At 47.1% G+C, this 27,705-nt stretch overlaps 2 protein-coding genes and 1 long non-coding RNA gene across 6 annotated transcripts; all 3 read left to right on the top strand.

The window, feature by feature from the left end:
• Positions 1–1,353: 1,353 nt before the first annotated feature.
• Positions 1,354–4,984, top strand: LOC123397510 (pentatricopeptide repeat-containing protein At2g33680). 3 transcript variants are annotated; one of them, XR_006609957.1, is made up of 3 exons: positions 1,354–3,584; positions 4,663–4,789; positions 4,944–4,984. XR_006609957.1 is itself a non-coding variant. In XM_045092041.1 (2 exons), the coding sequence occupies exon 1, from the start codon at positions 1,354–1,356 to the stop codon at positions 3,562–3,564; it is 2,211 nt and encodes a 736-aa protein (XP_044947976.1). In that variant the 3' UTR covers positions 3,565–3,584; positions 4,685–4,915. The 3 variants fall into 3 exon arrangements, 1 of the variants encoding a protein (XP_044947976.1); XR_006609956.1 differs by having other exon boundaries at positions 4,685–4,789; XM_045092041.1 differs by lacking the exon at positions 4,944–4,984 and having other exon boundaries at positions 4,685–4,915.
• A 208-nt stretch (positions 4,985–5,192) lies between these two features.
• Positions 5,193–5,920, top strand: LOC123397513. Its single transcript, XR_006609958.1, has 2 exons — positions 5,193–5,289; positions 5,391–5,920. It is a non-coding gene; the product is annotated as an uncharacterized LOC123397513 (long non-coding RNA).
• Positions 5,921–6,401: 481 nt separating this feature from the next.
• LOC123397512 (tRNA modification GTPase MnmE-like) lies at positions 6,402–10,476 on the top strand. Of its 2 annotated transcripts, XM_045092042.1 has the most exons (9): positions 6,410–6,890; positions 6,982–7,120; positions 7,227–7,348; positions 7,889–8,092; positions 8,172–8,231; positions 8,960–9,098; positions 9,321–9,439; positions 9,600–9,824; positions 9,944–10,476. In XM_045092042.1, the coding sequence occupies exons 1-9, from the start codon at positions 6,459–6,461 to the stop codon at positions 10,136–10,138; spliced, it is 1,635 nt and encodes a 544-aa protein (XP_044947977.1). In that variant the 5' UTR covers positions 6,410–6,458; the 3' UTR covers positions 10,139–10,476. The 2 variants fall into 2 exon arrangements, with proteins under 2 accessions (XP_044947978.1, XP_044947977.1); XM_045092043.1 differs by lacking the exons at positions 8,960–9,098; positions 9,321–9,439 and having other exon boundaries at positions 6,402–6,890.
• Positions 10,477–27,705: the final 17,229 nt, after the last annotated feature.

Consider the following 27,705-nt stretch of genomic DNA (forward strand, 5'->3'; position numbering starts at 1 on the left):
GCAAAGATGTTCGACTACATCAACCACATTATATGTGCTTCCGCTTAGCGATTTACAAGGGTATGTAGATGCACTCCCCCTCTCGTAGATGTTAGTCTCCATAGATTGATCTTGGTGTGCGTAGATTTTTTTTTGTTTCTCATGCGACGTTTTCCAACACTCAAATTACGTAGGCTGTGCTCGAACGCATCTCCTCGGTGGGGGCATCATACTCTATGGATGCAGCTCCATCCCGGGCATCGATGAATATCACGCTTGCGCCTTGATGTCGCACGAAGGAACTGTGTATTCTCCTCTGATCAGCGAACGACCGTCCAGGTAGTTGCGGCTATTATGTCCTGGCGGCGGACCTCGCTAGTGGCAACAACAGCAGTAGGAGGCGGTGAAGAAACACCATATTTCCTTCTGCGGGCGAGGATATGGAGACGATACCGAGGAGGAGCAATGGTCGCCATCGTCTGGGCCCTGGTGCTCGCCGACGACGCCTAGTGGATATGCACAAGCATAGTACATGAAATGGCAAGCCTATGAACGGCGAGTCGGAGGTGTTGCATCACTCATGGGCTTCTTAGATGAGCGACGTTTTGGGTAGAGAGCGACATGATTTCGAAAATCGAAAGTGTTGATGCAGCAATTTGCAGAATAACTACGTACTAAATGAAGATGATACGTGGGGATGAGCGGGTAAACCCGACGAGGACGAGCAGAGGGTGCGCGTGCGTGAGTTTTAACCGACCAGTTCTCTCTTGATTTTTCTTGTGCCATCGTATAAAACCGCGCATCACGCGGGAGCGCATTAAAGCGAAACAAAATCCATGTAAATGGAAACGGAAATGTTAGGTTCTTTTTAAATACTCGCTCCATCCCAAAAATCTTGTCTTACATTTGTGTAGATATGAATGTATCTAGTCACATTTTAGTATTTAGATACATCTATTTATAGACAAATTTAAGACAAGAATTTTAAGACGGAGGGAGTAGGAGTGAAGATGATAGAATTGTTCATGATTTTTTTTAGCTCGACTATAGAAAGGAGAGAGTACACCGTTTGCGGTTGCACCTTTTTTATAAACATAATTATATATATTTTTTTATAATCTAAATTATTATAATTTATTGTGTTTTTAAACAGGGTCTAGTAGAGTTACACCGTTTGCTTGCGGTTGCACCTCTTTTATTTGTTTTCATTTATTTTATTTTCATGTGAACAGGCCGGTGAAGGGACCAAGCTGCCGCTCGTGGCACCAGCCCGCTCGCCGCCTGCGCCGGCCGCCGGCTCGCCGTCGCCGCCTGCTCGCCGTCGCCGCCTGCTCGCGCCACCCGCCCGGCCCCGCCCCGCCCGTCCGCACGTGAATGGCAGGCGCGGCGCCCTCCGCCTCCGCGCGCCAGATACCCCACACGCACTTCATCGAGCAGCTCCGGCGCGCCGCCCGCGCCCGCGACGGCGAGGCGCTCCACGCCTGGGCGCTCAAGTCGGGCGCCGCGTCGCACGCGCCCGTCTCCAACTCCCTCATCACCTTCTACTCCTCCTCCCTCCCGCGTCCCCTCCTCGCCGCGGCGCTGGCCGTCTTCGCGGCCATCCCGCCCGCCGCCCGCGACGCCGCCTCCTGGAACTCCCTGCTCAACCCGCTCTCCCACCACCACCCGCGCGCCGCGCTCTCCCACTTCCGCTCCATGCTCTCCTCCTCCCCCGCCGTCCTCCCGTCCCCGCACTCCTTCGCCGCCGCCTTCACCGCCGCCGCCCGCGCGCGCTCCGCGTCCGCCGGGGCCGCCGCCCACGCTCTCGCCTGCAAGCTCCCCTCGGCCGCCTCCAACGTGTTCGTCTCCACCGCTCTGCTCAGCATGTATTGCAAGCTGGACCTCGTCCCCGACGCCCGGAGGGTGTTTGACGAAATGCCGCTGCGGAACGAGTTCTCCTGGGCCGCCATGGTGGCGGGCTACGCTGCCACAAAGTGCTCCCGGGAGGCCTTTGAGATCTTCCAGCTGATGCTCCGGGAGTGCCCGTCGCAGAAAAACGAGTTTGTGGCCACGGCGGTTCTTAGTGCCGTCAGTGTGCCGCTGGGCCTGCCGATGGGGGCGCAGCTGCATGGGTTGGCTGTCAAGGATGGGCTGGTGGTGTTTGTGTCGGTTGAAAACTCGCTTGTCACGATGTATGCAAAGGCTGGGTGCATGGATGCGGCATTCCATGTGTTTGCGTCGTCCAAGGAGAGGAACTCCATCACTTGGTCTGCGATGATCACCGGCTACGCGCAGAATGGGAACGCGGAAAGCGCATTTAGAATGTTCTTGCAGATGCTTGCTGCGGGGTTTTCACCAACTGAGTTCACTTTGGTTGGGGTGCTCAATGCGTGTAGTGACGTGGGAGCATTGATGGAAGGAAAGCAGACACATGGTTTGATGCTGAAGCTTGGGTTTGAGGCACAGGTGTATGTGAAGAGCGCATTGGTTGACATGTATGCCAAATGCGGCTGTATTACTGATGCAAAGGAAGGTTTTGATCAATTTCATGAGCTTGACACTGTCCTTTGGACGGCTATGGTTGCCGGGCATGTGCAGAATGGGGAGCACGAGGAAGCCTTGAAGCTGTATGCCAGGATGGACAAGGAGGGCATCATTCCGACTAACTTGACTATAACTAGTGTTCTTAGAGCATGTGCTGGCCTCGCAGCATTGGAGCCAGGGAAGCAACTGCACACACAAATCCTCAAGTTCGGGTTTGGTTTGGGGTCTTCTGTCGGAAGTGCCTTGTCCACAATGTATTCAAAGTGTGGAAACCTTGACGATGGCATGGTTGTATTCAGAAGGATGCCTCATAAGGATGTCATTGCTTGGAACTCGATCATTTCTGGATTTTCTCAAAATGGACGTGGAAATGAAGCACTTGACCTGTTTGAGGAGATGAAGCTAGAGGGCACTGCTCCAGATCATATAACATTCATTAATGTGTTATGTGCTTGTAGTCACATGGGCCTAGTTGACAGAGGATGGATTTATTTTAGGTCAATGACCAAAGACTATGGTTTAACTCCTAGGCTGGATCATTATGCTTGCATGGTTGATATTCTTAGCAGAGCAGGGATGCTAAATGAAGCAAAAGATTTCATAGAGTCCATTAGTATTGACCATGGAACATGCTTGTGGCGTATATTATTGGGAGCATGTCGCAGTATACGGGATTTTGATGTCGGAGCATATGCAGGTGAGCAGCTGATGGAGTTAGGTACTGGGGATTCGTCTGCGTATATATTGTTGTCAAACATCTATGCTGCCCAGAGAAAATGGACTGATGTTGAGCGGGTGAGGCAGTTGATGAGATCTCGGGGAGTTAGCAAAGATCCAGGATGCAGCTGGGTTGAGCTTAACAGCCGGATTCATGTGTTTGTTGTTGGGGAGCAGCAACATCCTGAGGCGGAAAATATAAATACAGAGTTGAGAAGGCTCGCTAAACACATGAAGGACGAAGGGTACCGTCCAACATCTAAATTTTCATGGGATGAAGAACTGGATACATTGCGAGAATCTCACGAAGATCATTTCGAGTTGATATCGGCAGTTTGTAGCTGACTTCTCAAAAGATAAGAACAGTGAGTACTTTAATTGTTTTTTCTTGAATTTGGAAAATGGAACTAACAAAAGCTATGCTGTGAAAATTTTGTTGCAGTATTTATGTTGAACTTATTTTCTGCAAAACGAATTCACTGTTTCTATGCATCATTGTTAAGTGGCATTTTAGTTGGCGTTCATTAGCTTAGTTGATATGCTCCTAAGTGGTAGTGCCATTAGAATTCTTCCCAGTTTTATGAATAAAATCGTCCTGGTGTGGAATTGCAAAAGTGCTAGCTTTATTGTTTTCCCAGTAAAATTATTTTTGGCTCTACACCATGTCTAACTCCCCTTTTCCAGAGTTCTTTTACAGGTACTTCATTTAGTACCCTCATTCTTTTTCACTCTTAAGCAAACCAAGTAACGAGATGATAAAATGTAAAGTATCAGTAAGTTCAACTCATAGATAATTAAACTTTGTAAATGACTCCCGCAGCGCGTCAACTTGGTAGGAGAGAGCATTCATCATCTCCCAAACATGGCAGTAGATGCGCCCGCATGGCCGCACTGTTCACGAAAGGTTTGTGATATACTCAAGGCAGCAAGTGATGGTGAATGCCAACAAATTTCTTAAGGCCTTGTTTGAGTTTTAGGAGAGTATTTACGCGATTATCCTGGCCCATCACAAAAACCCTGTAGGACCCCAACGGGCCATTTGGTGGGCTGATTTCAGACGGGTTCAGCCCCCATAATACCCCACGAACCCTACCCTCCCTGTGTAACTCGATAGACTGCCCTGCCCACGTGTATCTTCTATATGTTTCTACGCCATATTGCCACTCTTCTTCTTCGTGTCTTTTATTGTAACTTGTAAGTCACGCTACACCTTTTTTTCCACTTAGACTGATGTGGCCGTAAAGCTATGCCTGTAAACTAAAGATGGACAAAAATTCAGCAATGTTCATACAGAAAATCATGGATGCACACCATCTATTCAGTTTGTAACAGCAAAGTAAGAGTGTATTTATTTAGCTTTATTTGCTAAGCAGCAAAATAGTAGTACAATATGTTGGTACCGTCAATCATTAATTTCCATTAACACCATTTGTTAACTCCCAGATCCACGCACCATGACATGTAGGTAACAAACGAGCATATCTAGGAATAGAGGATTACTAAGCAATGCCTTTCCTTCCCAAGCATGCGCTATCAGTACCCATGCTGGAAATAGACGATTCCTCCTCTGGTTAGTATTCTTCTTTCAATTTTTTTATTTGGTTATATTTTTCCCTTTTTAGGATCAGATATGTTGCCAGTTTTTTTTTCTTGGGACGCATTTGTAGACATATCAGTTTGAGCTGCAGCATTGCAAGCTAATCTTCCTGTTTATTTATTTGCAGGGTAATGTGTTACCACTAAGGCCTTGTTTGGTACTAGTGTTTTTGAAGAGATTGGTGGGGATAATCCCCCAAGGGATTGGGTGAAACCCCAACCTTCACCCAATCCCTCCAAATCCCCATTTATCCCCAATACACTAGGTAGGGGTAGTGTATTGGGTATTGAGAAAAATGCATTATAATTTGGGGATTTGAGGGGAAATGCGGGGATGAAACATGTCAAATACACTAGAACCAAATGGTGTTATGGGATGTGTGGGGATTGAGGGGTTTGACCAGGATAATCCCCACAAATTTCCTAAAATACACTAGTACCAAACAAGGCCTAAGAGTGCAACCGACATGAATGGTAAATATCTAACTCTTTTGCACACTTCCACCTACCCATGTATTTTTAAGGTTGTTATTCTTGCAGTCTCAGTTCTCTTTTTAACATGACATTTTGTTCAGCACTACAAACAACACGAACTCAGGAAATATTTCAGGACAAGTGGAACAATGCCACCAAGAAAAATATATATCAAAGTAGTATGCATCATATATATGAAGGACAAGGAGAGGAGGACGGCAGCCAAGGAGAGGAGGAGGGCGGCGACCGAGGAGAAGAAGGTGGTCATGGAAGAGAGAATCAAAAGCATTGAATAAGAGCAAACGTTCATTTCCATGGACATAAGTGGTCTTGATGACAGAGGTCTATGGGAGGCTTCATGATGGGAGGATCCATGGGAGGCATGGGAGGATTCAAGTGCCATGGGCGCCATGGGCGGTGCAATGGATGGAATGAAAAACAATGGTGTAATGAGTTGCTTCCAGATCCCAATGACCATATGGGCGCCATGGGTGGTGCAATGGATGCAATGGAAGACTGAATCTGGCATTCACCTCAACCTCCAGCATTTTGTGAACATGCGACAGTGGCTTCTGGATTTATTAACCGAAGCTTCAGACGTCCATGCTACGTACTGCTTTTACGGTCTGCATTTGGCACGCATTTGGCACATTTGGGAAGCAAGAAATAGCTCCCGCGACGGGGAAGCAATGAGGCACGCACGCTTGACGAGCTGCTGAGAAAAGAAAATCAAGGTCTTATGTGGAGATGACCATGCGGTCCACCTTCAAATAAAATGGTGGCATTGGATAAGAAGCAACCAATGGAGGAGAGGAAAGCAAGCCATGAAGACAATGCGAGCGAGCGCTGGTAACGGCAATGGAGGCGATGCCATTTGAGAGGCCATGCGTTCGTTCGTGTTTTTACGCACCTTTCGTTTTTGTTTGCGATTGCAAACTGATTGTGGATTGGATTTGAACTTGGTATCATATTATCATGCCGTGTTGTTGATTGTGTGTGTTGTGATCTTTCGAAGTTTTAATTATCATGCCATGTTTTGTTTCGACATGTGTGCAATTGTGGAGTGGTAAAGAGAAAGTTGGCCAAAATTTTCCCAAAATTTTCTGGGCATCAGCTCTGACATCATCCGTTGAAGATGAAGCAGCCTATCCCAAATTCCCAATCCAGAAATGGCTCGCGCCGCCTCTCGCCTGCTCCCCTTCCTCCTCCTACGGCGGCCTTCCGGACCTCTCCTCCTCCGCCGCCGCCGCCCGCCAAACCCTAGCCCCAAACCCCTACTCGCGCGCGCGAAGGCCCTCGCCTCCCGCAGCTCCCCCGTCCTGCCCGGCGACGAGCGCTCGCCTCCCTCGCGCCGCGCGCCGCAGCCGCCGCCGAACAGTGGGGGCGGCGGGGGGTCTCCGGGGACGATCGCCGCCATCGTCACCTCCCTCGGCGGGGGCCCCGCGGCCGTCGGCGTCGTCCGGCTGTCCGGCGCCGACGCCGTCGCCGTCGCCGCCCGCGTGTTCCGGCCGGCCCGGAAGTCCCCGGCGCCCTGGAGGCCCCGAAGCCACTCCGTGGAGTACGGGCTCGCGCTGGACGGAGACGGGGGCGTCATCGACGAGGTGCTGCTCTGCTCTGCTTTCGGTCGCTTGCCCTTCTCTGTGATTCGAACCAGTGCGGCGACTTCTCATTTTGTTTTGCCGAATTCTGAAGGTGCTGGTGGTGCCCATGCTGGCTCCGAGGTCCTACACCCGGGAGGACGTGGTGGAGCTCCAGTGCCATGGGAACGACCTTTGCTTGCGCCGCGTGCTCAGCGCCTGCTTGGAGGCTGGTGCCAGGCTCGCCGACCCTGGTTGGCTACTTGCTCACTCAGTTCCTGCTGGTCTAGATTGCTTATGCCTGTAAATAAATAGTTCAGCTAGTTTTGCTGTGGCTCAGTGTTCATGTTCGCTTTTCAGGTGAGTTCACTCTTCGCGCGTTCCTGAATGGGAGATTGGACTTGGCTCAAGCGGAGAACGTCTCGAGGCTTATTTCAGCCAAGTCCGTGGCTGCGGCAGATTCTGCCTTGGCTGGCATCCAGGCATGTCGCAAAACTACGCTGTTGGTAAATCAAATCATGTTAGCCTGTTTTAGGTAGGCCCTGAGAAACGATATACATGGCGACCATGTTAGAGAGGTTTTTTGTGTTTAAGCCTCGAAATACCAGAGACCAATTGTTTCCAGGTCAGGAGTAGCTGAAACAACTCTTTATGGAGGGTAGCAACCAGGGATGGTGCCAGGGGATGCTCCTGTTACACTCGACCCCCAAAAAGATGAAAAAGGAGATAAAAGTTAGAGTATGCTAGTGATTAGTGAAATGGGACAAGGAAATTGAATATTGTTGTTCTAATCACTAAAATGTGGAGAGGGAATTTTCATCTGTTGTGCAAGACTTGCTTTTCTTTTTCCTCCCTTGTGCACGCCGATAACAAATTCCTGACTCAGACACTACTTGACACCCTTTTGCATTCTGAAGTTTAACTTCATCAGCTCCAGTTTCTTTGGGAAGCACAATATAGACGTGTTTTTAAAAATAATAACCAGGTTCTCCAATCTGAATTATATGTGTCCTCTACTGTAGGGAGGCTTTTCTACTCTAGTGAAATCTTTGAGATCAAGGTGCATAGAATTGATCACTGAAATTGAGGCTCGTTTAGATTTTGAAGACGAGATGCCTCCATTGGACCCTACGATGCTGCTCAGCAAAATTGACAGTATGAGGCAAGAGGTTCAGGATGCGCTGGATACTGCAAAGTATGATAAGCTGTTGCTGTCTGGTCTGCAGGTACTTTATTCTATGCATTATACTGAATTGTTAAAGGAAAACTAATTAGGAATGAAAATGCGCTTACGATTTTGCACAGATAGCAATTATTGGGCGCCCAAATGTTGGAAAGTCAAGTCTCCTGAATGCCTGGAGTAAGGTATAATCATGGATATCTCTCTGTCATTATTTCTGTTGTATATTGGTCCAGCATATCTTTGTTAGTATTCTATTTTGTTGTAACCATGCTTGTTAATCTTTGTTGTTTTCTCTTTTTATATGTGAAGTTACATGGGCCATATCTTATTGTTATGGGTTCAAGGCTACTTAAGGCATGGGTTTATTAACCAGCACACAAGGCAGCATGACGGCAGCTCTCTTAAAAATAGATTAGTTAGGATTGAATCCCTAAGATATATAATTAATTAATACTCCCTCTGTCTCAAAATGTAAGATGTTTTTTTACAGCGAGATTAATTAAGCAAGAAAACACGAGGGATACCATCCACTTTTCATACCCCCGTCCAGAGCACGGGCCCATCTTTCTCTCCACAAACCTAAGACCCATAGAACTTTTATGATACTACAAACCTAAGACCCATAGAACTTTTATGATACTACCATTCTGCTGTGACTTCAAATGAACTGTGATTTAAGGGGATTTTGCTCAACATACTGTATCCTGAATGTTATCTTGCTTCTCTGTTGTGCGTCATGCCTTAAGTTTATACATCGACGATATCGCAGTATAATCTTCTTATATGAATACTGATTGTAATCTATAATTCTACATACTTTATATGAATCTTGTATCCAATTGGATAGTTTGATTTATTTCGTGTTGCAGCCATAATAGTTGATACTGGAGCTTAAATGCTTAGCTTGCAGAGTGAAAGAGCTATTGTTACCGAAATAGCTGGAACTACAAGGGACGTAGTTGAAGCAAATGTCTCGATTCGTGGAATCCCCGTTACCCTTCTCGACACCGCTGGCATAAGAGAAACCGATGACATTGTGGAAAAAATTGGTGAGTTTATTCTCATAAATATATACTACCTGACGTTGGGCGGTATAGAACTATTAAAGCAAGATGATAAAGATGTGAATCTCAAAGTGTGAACTGACGTTGGGTGGTATAGCCCATCAGGGACAAGAACATATTTCCCAACATATATTTAATTTTGTATATTGAATAATGGTGATGGTGTTGTTAGTCTTGACGCTTGTCTTCTGTTTTGCTCTAAACCAGGTGTAGAACGATCAGAGACTGCTGCACTGGGAGCTGATATGGTTATTATGACAATAAGTGCGGTTGATGGGTGGACTGAAGATGACACTAAACTTATCAAACGTGTCATGATTGATAAGGTACCATCAGTTTCATTTTCTCAACAATTTTGTTGATGATGTCTGATTGCCTGGTTGTTGGTTTGCATGCCTTCTGTTTGAAGTCTTCTCTGTCCCTTCTCGTCGTATGTAAATAAATTAGAGGGTGACTATTCTTTTTTCATCTCTTTATTATGATCAGGAATGCTCAGGTTCTGCAGTGCCAATGGTTCTGGTTATCAACAAGGTAGATTGCACACCATTTGTTCCAGGAGAAGAGTTTGAGAAATTCAGCGGATTTTTCAGAAAACATGTGCACACATGTGCAGTCACTGGTAAAGGCATTTCTGAGCTGGAGAGCGCTGTAATAGAGGTCAGAGGTCTTGAGTCCGTGCCTTCCGGGGGACGACGGTGGACTGTAAACCAGGTAAACATCTCCGTACGCCATCACTAGAAGCCCCAGTATAGTTCTTCTCTTAGAATTGCTGCTTCAGTTGTTGCATGAAAGATTGTTGACTTCTTATCCAATTACACTGTGTTGTCCAGAGACAACTGGAACAGCTCATGAGGACCCAGGAAGCTTTTACAAGACTAGAGTCGTCGATCAATGAGCAGCTGCCCTTGGATTTTTGGACTATTGACTTGAGGGACGCTGCATTGGCTCTGGCAACAATTAGTGGAGAGGACATATCTGAAGAAGTTTTGAGCAACATATTCAGCAAATTCTGCATTGGAAAATGATTCGTCCTTCAGAATCATGCTGGTCCTCGGTCATTTCCGACACTTTTGACTTTTGAGCAGCATATGCAGTGGCATAGAACGATCTGAACAAGCCTGGTAGCTATCCAAAGAATGAGCAATGAAATTGAACCCATTTTCTGGATGGGGGTCAAAGATCTATAGGCTGGGATTGCTGTTGTCGCTGTCCTATAGATTTGACAATATCCCGAATTTGTTAGCTAGATCTGGGATGTGTTTGGGTCCAGTTTAACTTAGTAATAGGAAACCGTATTTGCACAAATCCGAAGAATGCAAGTACCTGCTACGATCATGCGAATAAAAAAGGAAGAATGACTGTAGCTTGTGTTTGTGATGCTAACGGCTGCATGCTGCAACTCCATTAATTTCTCACATAGTATTAGCAGCTGAAAAACATGGTTGCTCTTATTACATCTGATAATGAAAATTTGAATTTCATTTCATTTGATGTTTAAAAGGGCGGGTGATTTATTATTTTCAAGATATTTTAAGATAAACATATAATTGAAACATCAACTTGATTTTGTCAAAAACGCTCTTATATTATGGGTCGGAGGGAGTAACTTGCAATTTTTTTTAAACACAATACACACGCAAGCGCTCATATTTACATGCATACACTGATTCATATGAACGTACACGCTACCCCTACAAGAGACTGAATCGGCATATGTTTTGAGATTTATAAACTTATCGTAGACGCCTCGTCGTCGATGAAAACGTCTACTCCCACTGAATTCGTATAACCAAAAATCTAGAAATAATGCTAGCATCAGAATTTAAACTCCGATAGACTGGGAATACCATTGTCCCTCTAACCATTGAGTTTACTGGCATATAGTTTTGTCGAATATGCCTCATCGAAGTACCCTAGCTCATTGGTTTAATAGTTTACCCCATGATTTAATGTTTGTTCTATCCCAATTAAATATAATTTTTTCATCTTAATCAAACATTCGCCTGCTTTCCCCATTCTTATTTTTTTCTAGCCTTTCTTCTACACTTGGTAGCTACTCCCTTGTTTCATTGTTTGTATGTTGAGGAAAACATGATTGTTTTTCTTCGAGAAGGAGGATTGCTCCTCGCCTATTCATCAATTGATACATACAACCATTTTTATTAAATTATTTAACAGAGATTGACAAAGCAGATACATGGATCCATCCAAAGCCACCTTTCTAGCGAACTCAATCGCTACACCCACAAGTCTGATGGAGTGCACTGCGCCATCTAATCTGATGGCCTCATCAGGCTGCTGAATGGCGATCCAAGAGCACCAACCGGTCTAGAAGTTGTGATGACTACTAATATTGTAGTGTGGTGTTATGTGGATACATCTCCTAGCACTTCATCGACTAGCCCCCACTCAATTTATTAACATGCCCCCACTCAACTAAGCTCTTGTCCATTTCTATAAGCACCATGTTCGCCAATCATGTCGGGTCACTCATGCTCGCTAATCGGTCGGGTCCGGCTGGACGTGTTGTTCGGCGCCCGGCGAATTTCCGCCGCGAGCCGATCTGGTTCGAGGTCGTCAACCTCATCAGCTCCTACGAGGCCATCTTGGGTCGGCCGACCCTAACCAAGTTCATGGCGGTTCCTCACTATGCCGGTGCCCAACAGCTCCGACGGGAGGCATTGGCATCGCCACCGCCCACCCCCAAGGTGGCAGCGGGAGGAAGAAGGAGACCTGACCGACGGGGCCCACTCCTCATCAACCCGCCAGTCGGGCCCAGTGGTTTGAGTGGAAGCAACTTCCACTTGTTCCGCCTTCCGCGATGAAGGCGTACTGCTGAGAGTACACCTTCGCCGTATGCCCTTTGCGCGCAGGCCGAACTGCTGGGCCGGCCCATTTGCTATCCTGCGCCCCAGGTGCAGTATAGCCTTTGGTACTCCCTCTATCTTTTTCTTTTTACTGTAAAGATTATTTAATTCTTAAATAATTCAAATGAACTCCAAATCCATTGATTCAAAGTCCTACAGACTCCTAAAGTTATAACCTATTGAAATATGTGCTTTGCACATTATTCCAAAGAACTTTCCGGCGGGGTGCAGCCGTTTGAGTTTGTTCTTCATTTGCTTCTTCTTTTAGGTAACATACCAATGCCTTTAGGTCATTCTACCTTAGAATAATGTTTGTTTTTTCTGTTTCAAACTACGTCATTGTATGCTTAGCCAGTTTTCTGGGCATCGTTTTCTTTTCTTCTAATTTGTGCATGTGAAGATGTATTTGATGATGTTGCAATCATCTGACGCTGCTTAATTTTCTGTTAGGAAGCAATATGTATGCATCTAAACAAGTACTTTTCAAGTTGTCGCTCTTGCATCAGGAGCCCTCTCGTCGCCCCCTCCCGTCGTCCCCGTGGGTGACCAGGGGGTAATCCTAGCCGCCGCCGCCGGTTCTCCCTCGCTCCTCCTTCATCCTCGCGCCGCCAGCAGCGCCGCCGGGCGAAGCCTGGCCGGCAGGGGCGGCGGCGGGGATCCTCTCCCCTTCACGCGACATGGCTGGCACGGGACGACCGTTCGCGAGGAGGCGCCGGACTAGCACGCGGTGCGGCGGCGCGGCATGTGGATCCCAGCGGCGGCGTGCGGAGCGCGTCAAGGGCTTGGGTTCGTTCTTCTGGCGCGGTGTGGCGGCTGCGGGAGGGGCAAGACATGGTGGTCACGTGCGTCGTCGAGTTTGGGTCAGATCCTTCTGGATCCGGCGCCCGGACGCCGTCGGCCAGCGCAGGGTGGTGGTACTCGTCACTGTTCAGATTGGATCTTCATTGATCCAGATACCCGCGGTGTGCTTCTCTCCTACGGTTTCCTGGCGTTGCCGGCGTGGCCACGGATGAAGCTGGTGGAGGAGATTCAGATAAGGGGAAACCCATTGGTCGGCCCTGGCCGGCCGTGCCGCCGACGACGCTCAAGGGCGCCGTTGTTCTTCCTGGAGACGTCGGTCTACGTCTGCTCCTCCACTTCCTCCCTCACTGCCTCTCGGGTGAAAACCCTAACTCCGGTGGGCGGCGGTGCATCCTTGGCGTTGTGACCTTCCTGAAGGCGTCGCCTTGAGGGATGAGTGGTGGTGGGCCCTATGTGGGTCCTGGACGGTTGGTGGTGGTGGGCACTGCTTCGGGGGAAACCCTAAGATCTGATTTTCCAGATCGGACGATGGCGGTACTGCGGTGTCGTTTCTCTCTTGGGAGCATCGTTTGTGGAGCAGCGCTGGATGACAGAGGCAGGAGATGGAGTGGCTTCGTGTGGCCAAAAGATTTGGTGGAACTGTCGAGTCATGCCTGGCCGACAAGTGCTACGCTGAGTCATGCCTGGTTGGTAGGTGCTACAAACGACAGTTCTTTCAAAATCTTCGTGTCTGGACGAATGAGTGCAGGGCGGTGGCGCTGTTTGGCGCCGTGGTGGCGTCGATCTTCTTGCATGGAGCTTTCGGTGGAGATGTCAAGTCATGCCTGGCCGACATGTGTGTTGAAATTATGCCCTAGAGGCAATGATAAATAAGTTATTATTATAATTCCTGTCAAGATAATCGTTTATTATCCATGCTATAATTGTGTTGAATGAAGACTTAGATACATGTGTGGATACATGAACTTAAATAAATGTTATTTAGTGCCTGCGTTAAGCATGAACATTATATCTGGATCTTGTTTATTGCGAGCCGGTTACTCGTTTAAGTCAGAGAATAATGGTTGTTCTATTTCTATGAGTAATATCTTTTATGGTCATGCACCCAATGTGAGAGGATTGTTCATATTGAATCTTGATAGTGATAATACACATATACATAACATTGAGACCAAAAGAGTTAGAGTTAATAATGATAGCGCCATGTTTTTATGGCACTAACGTTTAGGTCATATTGGTGTAAAGCGCATGAAGAAACTCCATACCAATGTTTGGAGTCACTTGACTTTGATTCACTTGACACGTGCGAACCATGCCTCATGGGCAAGATGACTAAAACTCCATTCTCCGGAACAATGGAGCGTGCAAGTGACTTGTTGGAAATCATACATACCGATGTGTGTGGTCCGATGAGTGTGGAGGCACGCGGCGGATATCGTTATTTTCTCACCTTCACTAATGATTTGAGTAGATACGGTTATGTCTACTTGATGAAACACAAGTCTGAAACATTTAAAAAGTTCAAACAATTTCAGAGTGAAGTTGAAAATCATCGTAACAAGAAGATCAAGTTCCTACGGTCTGATCGTGGGGGTGAATGTCTGAGTTTCGAGTTTGGTGCTCACTTAAGACAATGTGGAATTGTTTCACAGTTGACACCGCCTGGAACACCACAGCGTAATGGTGTGTCCGAACGTCGTAATCGTACTTTATTAGAGATGGTGCGATCTATGATGTCTCTTACCGATTTGCCATTATCGTTTTGGGGTTATGCATTAGAAACAACTGCATTCACTTTAAATAGGGCACCATCGAAATCCGTTGAGACGACACCATATCAGTTGTGGTATGGCAAAAGACCAAAATTGTCGTTTCTTAAAGTTTGGGGATGTGATGCTTATGTCAAAAAGCTTCAGCCTGAAAAGCTGGAACCCAAAGCGGAAAAGTGCGTCTTCATAGGTTACCCAAAAGAGACAGTTGGGTATACCTTCTATCTCAAATCCGAGGGCAAAGTGTTTGTTGCTAAGAACGGAGCTTTTCTCGAGAAGGAGTTTCTCTCGAGAGAATTGAGTGGGAGGAAGATAGAACTCGATGAGGTTGTCGAACCTCTCATCCCTCTGGATGGTGGCGCAGGGCAAGGGGAAACCACTGTCGTTACGACGCCGGTTGAGGAGGAAGTTAATGATGATGATCATGAAACTTCGGATCAAGTTCCTATCGGACCTCGCAAGTCGACGAGACCGCGTACTACTCCAGAGTGGTACGGTAATCCCGTCTTATCAATTATGTTGTTGGACAACAATGAGCCTGCAAATTATGAAGAAGCAATGGTGGGCCCGGATTCCAACAAATGGCTGGAGGCCATGAAATCCGAGATAGGATCTATGTATGAAAACAAAGTGTGGACTTTGGAAGTACTACCTGAAGGCCGCAAGGCTATTCAGAACAAATGGATCTTTAAGAAGAAGACGGACGCTGACGGTAATGTGACCGTTTATAAAGCTCGACTTGTGGCAAAGGGTTTTTCACAAGTTCAAGGAATTGACTACGATGAGACATTCTCACCCGTAGCGATGCTTAAGTCCGTCCGAATCATGTTAGCAATAGCTACATTTTTCGATTATGAAATCTGGCAGATGGATGTCAAAATGGCGTTCCTTAATGGTTTCCTTAAGGAAGAGTTGTATATGATGCAACCCGAAGGTTTTGTCGATCCTAAAAATGCTAACAAAGTGTGCAAGCTCCAGCGATCCATTTATGGACTCGTGCAAGCATCTCGGAGTTGGAATAAAAGCTTTGATGAGGTGATCAAAGCATTTGGGTTTATACAAGTGGTTGGAGAATCTTGTATTTACAAGAAAGTGAGTGGGAGCTCTGTGGCGTTTCTAATATTATATGTAGATGACATATTGCTGATTGGAAACAACGTGGAGCTTTCGGAGAGCATAAAAGGTTACTTGAATAAAAATTTCTCTATGAAGGACCTAGGAGAAGCTGCTTACATTCTAGGCGTTAAGATCTATAGGGATAGATCGAAACGCCTGATAGGACTTTCATAAAGCACATACCTTAATAAAGTTTTGAAGAAGTTCAAAATGGATCAGTCCAAGAAAGGGTTCTTGACAGTATTACAAGGTATAAAATTGAGTAAGACTCAGTGCCCAGCAACTAAGGAAGATATAAAGACAATGAGTTCCGTCCCCTACGCTTCAGCCGTAGGTTCTATCATGTATGCAATGCTGTGCACTAGACCGGACGTTAGCCTGGCCATAAGTATGGCAGGCAGGTTCCAGAGTAATCCGGGAGTGGATCACTGGACGACGGTCAAGAATATCCTGAAGTACCTGAAAAGGACTAAGGAGATGTTTCTCGTATATGGAGGTGACAAAGAGCTCGCCGTAAAAGGTTACGTCGATGCAAGCTTTGACACAGATCCGGACGACTCTAAGTCGCATACCGGATACGTATTTATTCTTAATGGGGGTGCGGTAAGCTGGTGCAGTTCCAAGCAAAGCGTCGTAGCTGATTCTACATGTGAAGCGGAGTACATGGCTGCCTCGGAGGCAGCTAAGGAGGGTGTCTGGATAAAGCAGTTCATGACGGATCTTGGAGTGGTGCCGAGCGCACTGAATCCAATAACCCTATTTTGTGACAACACGGGTGCCATTGCCTTAGCAAAGGAACCACGGTTTCACAAGAAGACCAGCCACATCAAACGACGCTTCAACCTCATCCGCGACTACGTCGAGGAGGAGGACGTGAATATCTGCAAAGTGCACACGGATCTGAATGTGGCAGACCCGCTGACTAAACCTCTTTCACGGGAAAAGCATGATCAACATCAGAACTGTATGTGTGTTAGATTTATTACAATGTAATTCGCATGACGATGTGAGGACTAGATTATTGACTCTAGTGCAAGTGGGAGACTGTTGGAATTATGCCCTAGAGGCAATGATAAATAAGTTATTATTATAATTCCTATATCAAGATAATCATTTATTATCCATGCTATAATTGTGTTGAATGAAGAGTTGGATACATGTGTGGATACATAGACAAAACACCGTCCCTAGCAAGCCTCTAGTTGGCTAGCCAGTTGATCAAGGATAGTGAAGGTCTTCTGACTATGTACAAGGTGTTGTTGCTTGATAACTGGATCACATCACTGAGTGAATCATGTGATGGACTAGACCCAAACTACTGAACGTAGCATGTTGATCGTGTCATTTTGTTGCTACTATTTTCTGCGTGTCAAGTATTTATTCCTATGACCATGAGATCATATAACTCACTGGCACCGGAGGAATACCTTGTGTGTATCAAACATCACAACGTAACTGGGTGACTATAAAGATGCTCTACAGGTATCTTCGAAGGTGTCCGTTGAGTTAGTATGGATCAAGACTGGGATTTGTCACTCCGTGTGACGGAGAGGTATCTCGGGGCCCACTCGGTAATACAACATCACACACAAGCCTTGCAAGCAATGTGACTTAGTGTAAGTCACGGGATCTTGTATTACGGAACGCGTAAAGAGACTTGCCGGTAAACGAGATTGAAATAGGTATGCGGATACCGACGATCGAATCTCGGGCAAGTAACATACCGAAGGACAAAGGAAATGACATACGAGATTATATGAATCCTTGGCACGAAGGTTCAATCGATAAGATCTTCGTAGAATGTGTAGGATCCAATATGGGCATCCAGGTCCCGCTATTGGATATTGACCAAGGAGTCCCTCGGGTCATGTCTACATAGTTCTCGAACCCGCAGGGTCTGCACACTTAAGGTTCGGCGATGTTTTATGCGTATTTGAGTTATATGGTTGGTTACCGAATGTTGTTCGGAGTCCCGGATGAGATCACGGACGTCACGAGGGTTTCCGGAGACGAAGATTGATATATAGGATGGCCTCATTTAATTACCGGAAAGTTTTCGGACATTACCGGGAGTGACGAATGGGTTCCGGATGTTCACCGGGGGGGGGGGGGGCAGCCCACCCGGGGGAAGCCCATAGGCCTTAGGGGTGCCGCACCAGCCCTTAGTGGGCTGGTGGGACAGCCCAAGAGGCCCTATGCGCAGGAGATAAAGAAATCAAAGAGAAAGAAAAAAAAGGGAAGTGGGAAGGAAGGGAAGGACTCCACCTTCCAATCCTAGTTGGACTAGGATTGGAGGTGGACTCCTCCACCCCTAGTTCGGCCGACCCCTTGGGGCTCTCTTGAGCCTCAAGGCAGGTCCCTCCCCCTCCCTCCTATATATACTGAGGTATTAGGGCTGATTTGAGACAACTTTGCCACGGCAGCCCGACCACATACCTTCACGGTTTTTCCTCTAGATTGTATTTCTGCGGAGCTCGGGCGGAGCTCTGCTGAGATAGATCACCACCAACCTCCGGAGCGTCGTTACGCTACCGAAGAACTCATCTACCTCTCCGTCGCTCTTGCTGGATCAAGAAGGCTGAGATCATCGTCGAGCTGTACGTGTGCTGAACGCGGAGGTGCCGTCCGTTCGGCACTAGATCGGAGCGGATCGTGGGACGGATCGCGGGACGGTTCGTGGGACGGTTCGCGGGGCGGATCGAGGGACGTGAGGACGTTCCACTACATCAACCGCGTTTCTTAACGCTTCCTGCTGTGCGATCTACAAGGGTACGTAGATCGGAAATCCCCTCTCGTAGATGGACATCACCATGATAGGTCTTCGTGCGCGTAGGAAAATTTTTGTTTCCCATGCGACGTTCCCCAACAAGGTGCTACGCTGTGTCATGCCTGGTCGGCAGGTGTTACGCACAATAGATCTTCCAGAATCTTCGCGTCTGGACTGAGGAGCCGTGGTGGCGTCGACGGATGGACGGACTAGTAAGGATGATACAGATCTCTTTACTGAAGATGGGTCAGCGGCCTGATGATGATGGCGGTGTCTAAAACGTATGCATGTGGTGTACGCTTTAGGTCTGCCGCACCGGTTGTCGATTCCGATACGTTATGTGGATGGATCGGTGACGCCACCGGTTTTAGATATGGGGAGTGAGAGCACTTCACATTATCGAGTTTCGTAGGTGCGAGTGGTGGCTTCGGATGGTTTGATGTATGTTCTTGTTAGACATATGTTAAATAATTAATAAAGATGATCGTATGTATCGATTGATGCATAGGCCGGGAGTTTGAATCTCTTTTTAAAAAAAACATGCATAGCTCTCAGCTATCAGCTCTAGCCTAGTGCGCTACATTTTGGGCAAGAGCAGACCGAGTGTGAGCTGTGAGGCGTAATCGGCAAGAGGAAGAGGGCCATAAAAGAAGGCAGCGCCAGCAACGAGGATTTGCTGGGCTGTGCTGATGGAGAGAAGGTACGTAACTATATGTACCCTTGATCCATCCAATTCAAGGGGTTGTTAATTACCTCTAAGAAACGTAACCAAGCAACAACAGTCAATGCTTGATTTGCTCCTCCTCTTCTTTTAGGAACTATACAAGGAACCAATTGGGCAACCTACCTAACGTACTCCTGCCTAAATTGATTGATTCAAGTATACATATAGACTTTTCACACCGTGCCATCATCCAAGCTGCATGCTAGGTCGACGACACGGGACGTCCTAGGTTTGTACAACTAACTTTTCATGTGTATACTTGAATTATGCATGTCAAGTCTATATATATATACACACACACACACGTGTAAGAGCATCTACAACCACATATGACAAATACGGTCCCTTAAACGCCCGCGCACCACCCGAGCCGATGGCAAATGCAAGCCAAGACCATTCCAGAACGAAGCCTCCAAAAAGAAATGCGACGTCAGAGCGCCGTCATTGTCCGTTCTAGGAACCTGGAAGGGTTTCCCCTGGAGTGCAAGAAAAGAGGTCTTAGGCCCTCAAATGAAGACGCCTCCAAGAAGGTGTACGGCACCCACAAGCATCATCGTCGTCGGTTCCGGCCAAGGCTAGAGCAGGGCTTTCACCCCGAGCATCTAAAAAGAAGTCTTTCCCTCGAACCAGCATGCAAGAGCCACCGCCCGTCTGAAAAACCACCCACCACCAGAGCCCGGAGCTACAGATACCGATACCGTAGGAGGCAGAACCGGCCACGTCTAGTAAGATCCGACGCCCCGCACCACAGCCATAGTTAATCCATCGGCCAGCACCAAGAATGAATGATGACCGACGTGCAGCCCGGCAGCCGCAGAATCCAATGGACCCCGAGCTTCAGCCATGACGCTGCCCACACAGCTACCACGGCCGCCATCGCCGAAGAAGAGGTTTGTGGGCGCCGCCCCGACATCCGACCACCATACACCTGCCAGATCCGCCCCGCGGGAGCAGCAGCACACCCCGCATCACCTCCAGCATCAGCCACGGCCGCACGTCGTGTCGTACCACCCCTTGGGCCACACATCCCCGCCAGAGCATCATCTGGCCACGGTCGCAACTGCCACGCCTGCATGCGCCGGACGAGATCCCCCAGAGCACCACCATCCCACGGCGTCGGGTTCGCCGCTACAGTCCGTCCATCGCCTGCACACCACCAGATCCGGGCACGGGGGCCCTCGATTCGCCATCGTCGCCGGAGGGGAGGAGCACCAGCCCGTCGGCACAGAGCAGGCGACGACCATGCGCATGCACCGCACGAGCTAGCCACGGACGTCCCGCACCCTCAAGAAGAAGCTCCGTCGCCACCGCTGCCACACGGGCTTTGCCTGGCGGCGCATCCTGATGGCGGCTGTCGGTGGGGGCTGGGTTGCCGCCCGTGTCGCTCGTGTGGAGCGACGCGAGGGCTCTCGGTTCTGTGTTAAGTTGAACTAAAGAAAAGCAAATATGCATCCACCCTCGCAAAACATTAATCATGCATCTTGTTGGGCAATTAAAAGCATACCACTCCGTTCATTTTTTTTGGGATAGCATACCAGGCTTGTGTTGGGGAACGTCGCATGGGAAACAAAAATTTTCCTACGCGCACGAAGACCTATCATGGTGATGTCCATCTACGAGAGGGGATGAGTGATCTACGTACCCTTGTAGATCGTATAGCAGAAGCGTTAGAGAACGCGGTTGATGTAGTGGAACGTCCTCACGTCCCTCGATCCGCCCCGCGAACAATCCCGCGATCAGTCCCACGATCTAGTACCGAACGGACGGCACCTCCGTGTTCAGCACACGTACAGCTCGACGATGATCTCGGCCTTCTTGATCCAGCAAGAGAGACGGAGAGGTAGAAGAGTTCTCCGGCAGCGTGACGGCGCTCCGGAGGTTGGTGATGATCTTGTCTCAGCAGGGCTCCACCATTGCTTCTTCATAATTTGCAGGTTCATTGTTGTCTAACAACATGATTGATAAGACGGGATTACCGTACCACTCTGGAGCAGCGCGCGATCTCGTCGACCTGCGTGGTTCAACAGAAACTTGAACTGGAGTTTCATGATCATCATCATTAACTTCCTCCTCAACCGGCGTTGCAACGACAGAGGTTTCCCCTTGCCCTGCGCCACCATCCAGAGGGATGAGAGGTTCGACAACCTCGTCAAGTTCTATCTTCCTCCCACTCAATTCTCTCGAGAGAAACTCCTTCTCGAGAAAAGCTCCGTTTTTAGCAACAAACACTTTGCCCTCGGATTTGAGATAGAAGGTGTACCCAACTGTCTCTTTTGGGTAACCTATGAAGACGCACCTTTCCGCTTTGGGTTCCAGCTTTTCAGGCTGAAGCTTTTTGACATAAGCATCACATCCCCAAACTTTAAGAAACGACAACTTTGGTCTTTCGCCATACCACAGTTCGTATGGTGTCATCTCAACGGATTTTGATGGTGCCCTATTTAAAGTGAATGCAGCTATTTCTAATGCATAACCCCAAAATGATAACGGCAAATCAGTAAGAGACATCATAGATCGCACCATCTCTAACAAAGTACGATTACGACGTTCGGACACACCATTACGCTGTGGTGTTCCAGGCGGTGTTAACTGCGAAACAATTCCACATTGTCTTAAGTGAGCACCAAACTCGAAACTCAGATATTCACCCCCACGATCAGACCGTAGGAACTTGATCTTCTTGTTACGATGATTTTCCACTTCACTCTGAAATTGCCTGAACTTTTCAAATGTTTCAGACTTGTGCTTCATCAAGTAGACATAACCATATCTACTTAAATCGTCAGTGAAGGTGAGAAAATAACGATATCCGCCGCGTGCCTCCACGCTCATTGGACCACACACATCGGTATGTATGATTTCCAACAAGTCACTTGCACGCTCCATTGTTCCGGAGAACGGAGTCTTAGTCATTTTGCCCATGAGGCATGGTTCGCACGTGTCAAGTGAATCAAAGTCAAGTGACTCCAAAAGTCCATCAGCATGGAGTTTCTTCATGCGCTTTACACCAATATGACCTAAGCGGTAGTGCCACAAAAATATGGCGCTATCATTGTTTACTCTAACTCTTTTGGTCTCAATGTTATGTATATGCGTATCACAATCAAGATTCAATATGAACAATCCTCTCACATTCGGTGCATGACCATAAAATATGTTACTCATAGAAATAGAACAACCATTATTCTCAGACTTAAAAGAGTAACCGTCTCGCAATAAACAAGATCCAGATATAATGTTCATGCTCAACGCAGGCACTAAATAACAATGATTTAAGTTCATCACTAATCCCGATGGTAGTTGAAGTGACACTGTGCCGACGGTGATTGCATCAACCTTGGAACCATTTCCTACGCGCATCGTCACTTCGTCTTTCGCCAGCCTTCGTCTATTCCGCAGTTCCTGTTTCGAGTTGCAAATGTGAGCAACAGAACCGGTATCGAATACCCAGGCACTACTACGAGAGCCGGTTAAGTACACATCAATAACATGTATATCAAATATACCTGATTTTTCTTTGCCCGCCTTCTTATCTGCCAGATACTTGGGGCAACTGCGCTTCCAGTGACCCATACCCTTGCAATAGAAGCACTCTGTTTCAGGCTTAGGTCCAGCCTTGGGTTTCTTCGGTGGATTGGCAACATGCTTGCCGCTCTTCTTCGAATTGCCCTTCTTGCCTTTGCCGTTTCTCTTGAAACTAGTGGTCTTGCTCACCATCAACACTTGATGCTCTTTACGGAGTTCAGACTCTGCGACTTTCAGCATCGCAAACAACTCGCCGGGAGATTTGTTCATCCCTTGCATGTTGTAGTTCAACACAAAGCCTTTATAGCTTGGCGGCAGTGATTGAAGGATTCTGTCAGTGATAGCTTCTTGCGGGAGTTCAATCCCCAGTTCAGCTAGACGGTTTGAGTACCCAGACATTTTGAGCACATGTTCACTGACAGATGAGTTTTCCTCCATCTTGCAAGCATAGAATTTATCGGAGGTCTCATACCTCTCGATCCGGGCGTTCTTCTGAAAGATAAACTCCAACTCCTGGAACATCTCAAATGCTCCATGACGCTCAAAGCGACGTTGAAGTCCCGGTTCTAAGCCATACAAGACTGCACATTGAACTATTGAGTAGTCCTCCTTACGCGCTAACCAAGCGTTCTTAACATCCTGATCAGCCGTAGCGGGTGGTTCATCTCCTAGCGCAGCATTAAGGACATAATCCTTCTTCCCAGCTTGTAAGATTAGCTTAAGATTACGAGCCCAGTCTACAAAGTTGCTTCCATCATCTTTCAACTTAGCTTTCTCTAGGAACGTATTAAAATTCAGGATGACTGTTGCGTGAGCCATGATCTACAACACAAATATATTCAAAGTGGACGTAGACTATGTTCAAGATAATTAGAGTTCAACTTAATCAAATTATATGCTAAACTCCCACTCAAAAAGTACATCTCTCTAGTCATTTGAGTGGTTCATGATCCACTTACACTATCCCAAGTCCGATCATCACGTGAGTCGAGAGTAGTTTCAGTGGTAAGCATCCCTATGCTAATCATATCAACTATATGATTCATGATCGACCTTTCGGTCTCATGTGTTCCGAGGCCATGTCTGCACATGCTAGGCTTGTCAAGCTTAACCCGAGTGTTCCGCGTGCGCAACTGTTTTGCACCCGTTGTATGTGAACGTTGAGTCTATCACACCCGATCATCACGTGGTGTCTCGAAACGACGAACTGTAGCAACGGTGCACAGTCGGGGAGAACACAATTTCGTCTTGAAATTTTAGTGAGAGATCACCTCATAATGCTACCATCGTTCTAAGCAAAATAAGGTGCATAAAAGGATTAACATCACATGCAATTCATAAGTGACATGATATGGCCATCATCACGTGCTTCTTGATCTCCATCACCAAAGCACCGGCACGATCTTCTTGTCACCGGCGCCACACCATGATCATCCATCAACGTGTTGCCATCGGGGTTGTCGTGCTACTTATGTTATTACTACTAAAGCTACATCCTAGCAAAATAGTAAACGCATCTGCAAGCACAAACGTTAGTATAAAGACAACCCTATGGCTCCTGCCGGTTGTCGTACCATCGACATGCAAGTCGATATTTCTATTACAACATGATCATCTCATACATCCAATATATCACATCACATCGTTGGCCATATCACATCACAATCATAAAGCATCTTACTTACGCAAACACCACAACGGAGATATATGAGTTGCTATTTAACCTCATCCAAGGACCTCCTCGGTCAAATCCGATTCAACTAAAGTTGGAGAAACCGTCACTTGCCAGTCATCTTTGAGCAAAGGGGGTTACTCGTAACGATGAAACCAGTCTCTCGTAAGCGTACGAGTAATGTCGGTCCAAGCCGCTTCAATCCAACAATACCGCGGAATCAAGAAAAGACTAAGGAGGGCAGAAAAACGCACATCACCGCCCACAAAACTTTTGTGTTCTACTCGAGAATACATCTACGCATGAACCTAGCTCATGATGCCACTATTGGGGAACGTCGCATGGGAAACAAAAATTTTCCTACGCGCACGAAGACCTATCATGGTGATGTCCATCTACGAGAGGGGATGAGTGATCTACGTACCCTTGTAGATCGTATAGCAGAAGCGTTAGAGAATGCGGTTGATGTAGTGGAACGTCCTCACGTCCCTCGATCCGCCTCGTGAACAATCCCGCGATCAGTCCCACGATCTAGTACCGAACGGACGGCACCTCCGCGTTCAGCACACGTATAGCTCGACGGTGATCTCGGCCTTCTTGATCCAGCAAGAGAGACGGAGAGGTAGAAGAGTTCTTCGGCAGCGTGACGGCGCTCCGGAGGTTGGTGATGATCTTGTCTCAGCAGGGCTCCGCCCGAGCTCCGCGGAAACGTGATCTAGAGGAAAAACTATGGAGGTATGTAGTCGGGCAGCCGTGAGAAAGTCGTCTCAAATCTGCCCTAAAAGCTCCATATATATAGGAGGAGGGAGGGGGACCTTGCCTTGGGGTCCAAGGGACCCTCAAGGGGTCGGCCGAGCCAAGGGGGGGAGGACTCCCCCCCCCCAAACCGAGTTGGACTTGGTTTGGTGGGAGGAGTCTCCCTCCCTTCCCACTTCCTCCCTCTTTTTTTTTCTTTTCCTTTGATTTCTTTTTCTTGGCGCATAGGCCCCCTTGGGGCTGTCCCACCAGTCCACTAAGGGCTGGTGTGTCTCCCCAAAGCCTATGGGCTTCCCCGGGGTGGGTTGCCCCCCCCCCGGTGAACTCCCGGAACCCATTCGTCATTCCCGGTACATTCCCGGTAACTCCGAAAACCTTCCGGTAATCAAATGAGGTCATCCTATATATCAATCTTCGTTTTCGGACCATTCCGGAAACCCTCGTGACGTCCGTGATCTCATCCGGGACTCCGAACAACATTCGGTAACCAACCATATAACTCAAATACGCATAAAACAACGTCGAACCTTAAGTGTGCAGACCCTGCGGGTTCGAGAACTATGTAGACATGACCCGAGAGACTCCTCGGTCAATATCTAATAGCGGGACCTGGATGCCCATATTGGATCCTACATATTCTACGAAGATCTTATCGTTTGAACCTCAGTGCCAAGGATTCGTATAATCCCGTATGTCATTCCCTTTGTCCTTCGGTATGTTACTTGCCCGAGATTCGATCGTCGGTATCCGCATACCTATTTCAATCTCGTTTACCGGCAAGTCTCTTTACTCGTTCCGTAATACAAGATCCCGCAACTTACACTAAGTTACATTGCTTGCAAGGCTTGTGTGTGATGTTGTATTACCGAGTGGGCCCCGAGATACCTCTCCGTCACACGGAGTGACAAATCCCAGTCTTGATCCATACTAACTCAACTAACACTTTCGGAGATACCCGTAGAGCATCTTTATAGTCACCCAGTTACGTTGCGACGTTTGATACACACAAAGCATTCCTCCGGTGTCAGTGAGTTATATGATCTCATGGTCATAGGAATAAATACTTGACACGCAGAAAACAGTAGCAACAAAATGACACGATCAACATGCTACGTCTATTAGTTTGGGTCTAGTCCATCACGTGATTCTCCCAATGACGTGATCCAGTTATCAAGCAACAACACTTTGTTCATAATCAGAAGACACTGACTATCATTGATCAACTGGCTAGCCAACTAGAGGCATGCTAGGGACGGTGTTTTGTCTATGTATCCACACATGTAAATGAGTCTTCATTCAATACAATTATAGCATGGATAATAAACTATTATCTTGATACAGGAATTATAATAATAACTATACATTTATTATTGCCTCTAGGGCATAATTCCAACAGCTTGCCGCCAGGTTACTCCGTGCATAGGCGTTTTGGGATTTCAGCAGTCCAGAACAACAAACTTTGTTAAAAACCAAAGCCATACATTATATGCAACCCGACGAAGGTGGAAGAAACTTTCTTATGCTACGAGGTTTGTGTATATACCAAGGTAGAGTTCGATTAATCTTCGGACGGGACCAGATTTATTTCAGTCTTGATCCATGCCAACCCAACAGACACCTTCAAAGATGCATGTAGAGCACCTTTATAGTCATCCAGTTACATTACAATGTTTGATACACACAAGGTATTCCTCCGGTGTCCGGGAGGTTCATGATCTCCTCGAAGATAACCACCACGCTCCAAAGCCACCGAGCCGTAGCTTTCGTTGATCCGGCGTTGTTGACATTTTTCTCTTATTTTCTCTTTTATTTTCTTTTGGGCGTGCTTGTGCTGTCCGCCCCAGCGTTGATCGGGATGTTGTATCTGTTGGTTGCTATATCTATATAGCGGGGCGAAAGCCTATTTCTAGGAGTTGCATGATCTCATGCTCATAGGAACAGATACATTGACATGTATAAAACAATAGCTTTAAACTGACACATCATATGCTACGTTCATAGTTTGGTTCTTGTCCATCACATCATTCTCTTAACGATGTGATCCCATTATCAACTGACAATGCTTTGTCTATGGCCTGAAAATCTTGACTATTTTTTATCAACAAGCTAGTCAACTAGAGGCTCACTAGTGACAGTGTGTTGTCTATGTATCCACACATGTATTTGAGTTTCCAATCAATACAATTCTAGCATGGATAATAAACTATTATCATGAACAAGAAAATATAATCATAATTAATTTATTATTACCTCTAGGGCATATTTTCAACAGATACGTTGGAGACGTATCAGATCCCGTTTGGATGAAGAACGAATCAGTTAAGCAGACGAACCAACGTAGTCGAACGGATCCTCACATTCCGACACGCTTGGGGAACTCTAGCGAGAAGTAGCAAACCGGAAAGAAGAATCAACACACAATATTCACCACGTCACATGCACGATATGATGCACAACCAAATGTGCTGCATGATCGGTTTCAATTATGCAAGGCATGACATGGCAATCACAACAATCAAACACAACACATTAAGTGAAGCTCAATATGCAACGAGTTGCATATTGACGAAACTCCACATATGAATTATTTAGTTT

Source organism: Hordeum vulgare, chromosome 5H, assembly GCF_904849725.1.
Source record: "Hordeum vulgare subsp. vulgare chromosome 5H, MorexV3_pseudomolecules_assembly, whole genome shotgun sequence".
NCBI classification, from domain to species: domain Eukaryota; kingdom Viridiplantae; phylum Streptophyta; class Magnoliopsida; order Poales; family Poaceae; genus Hordeum; species Hordeum vulgare.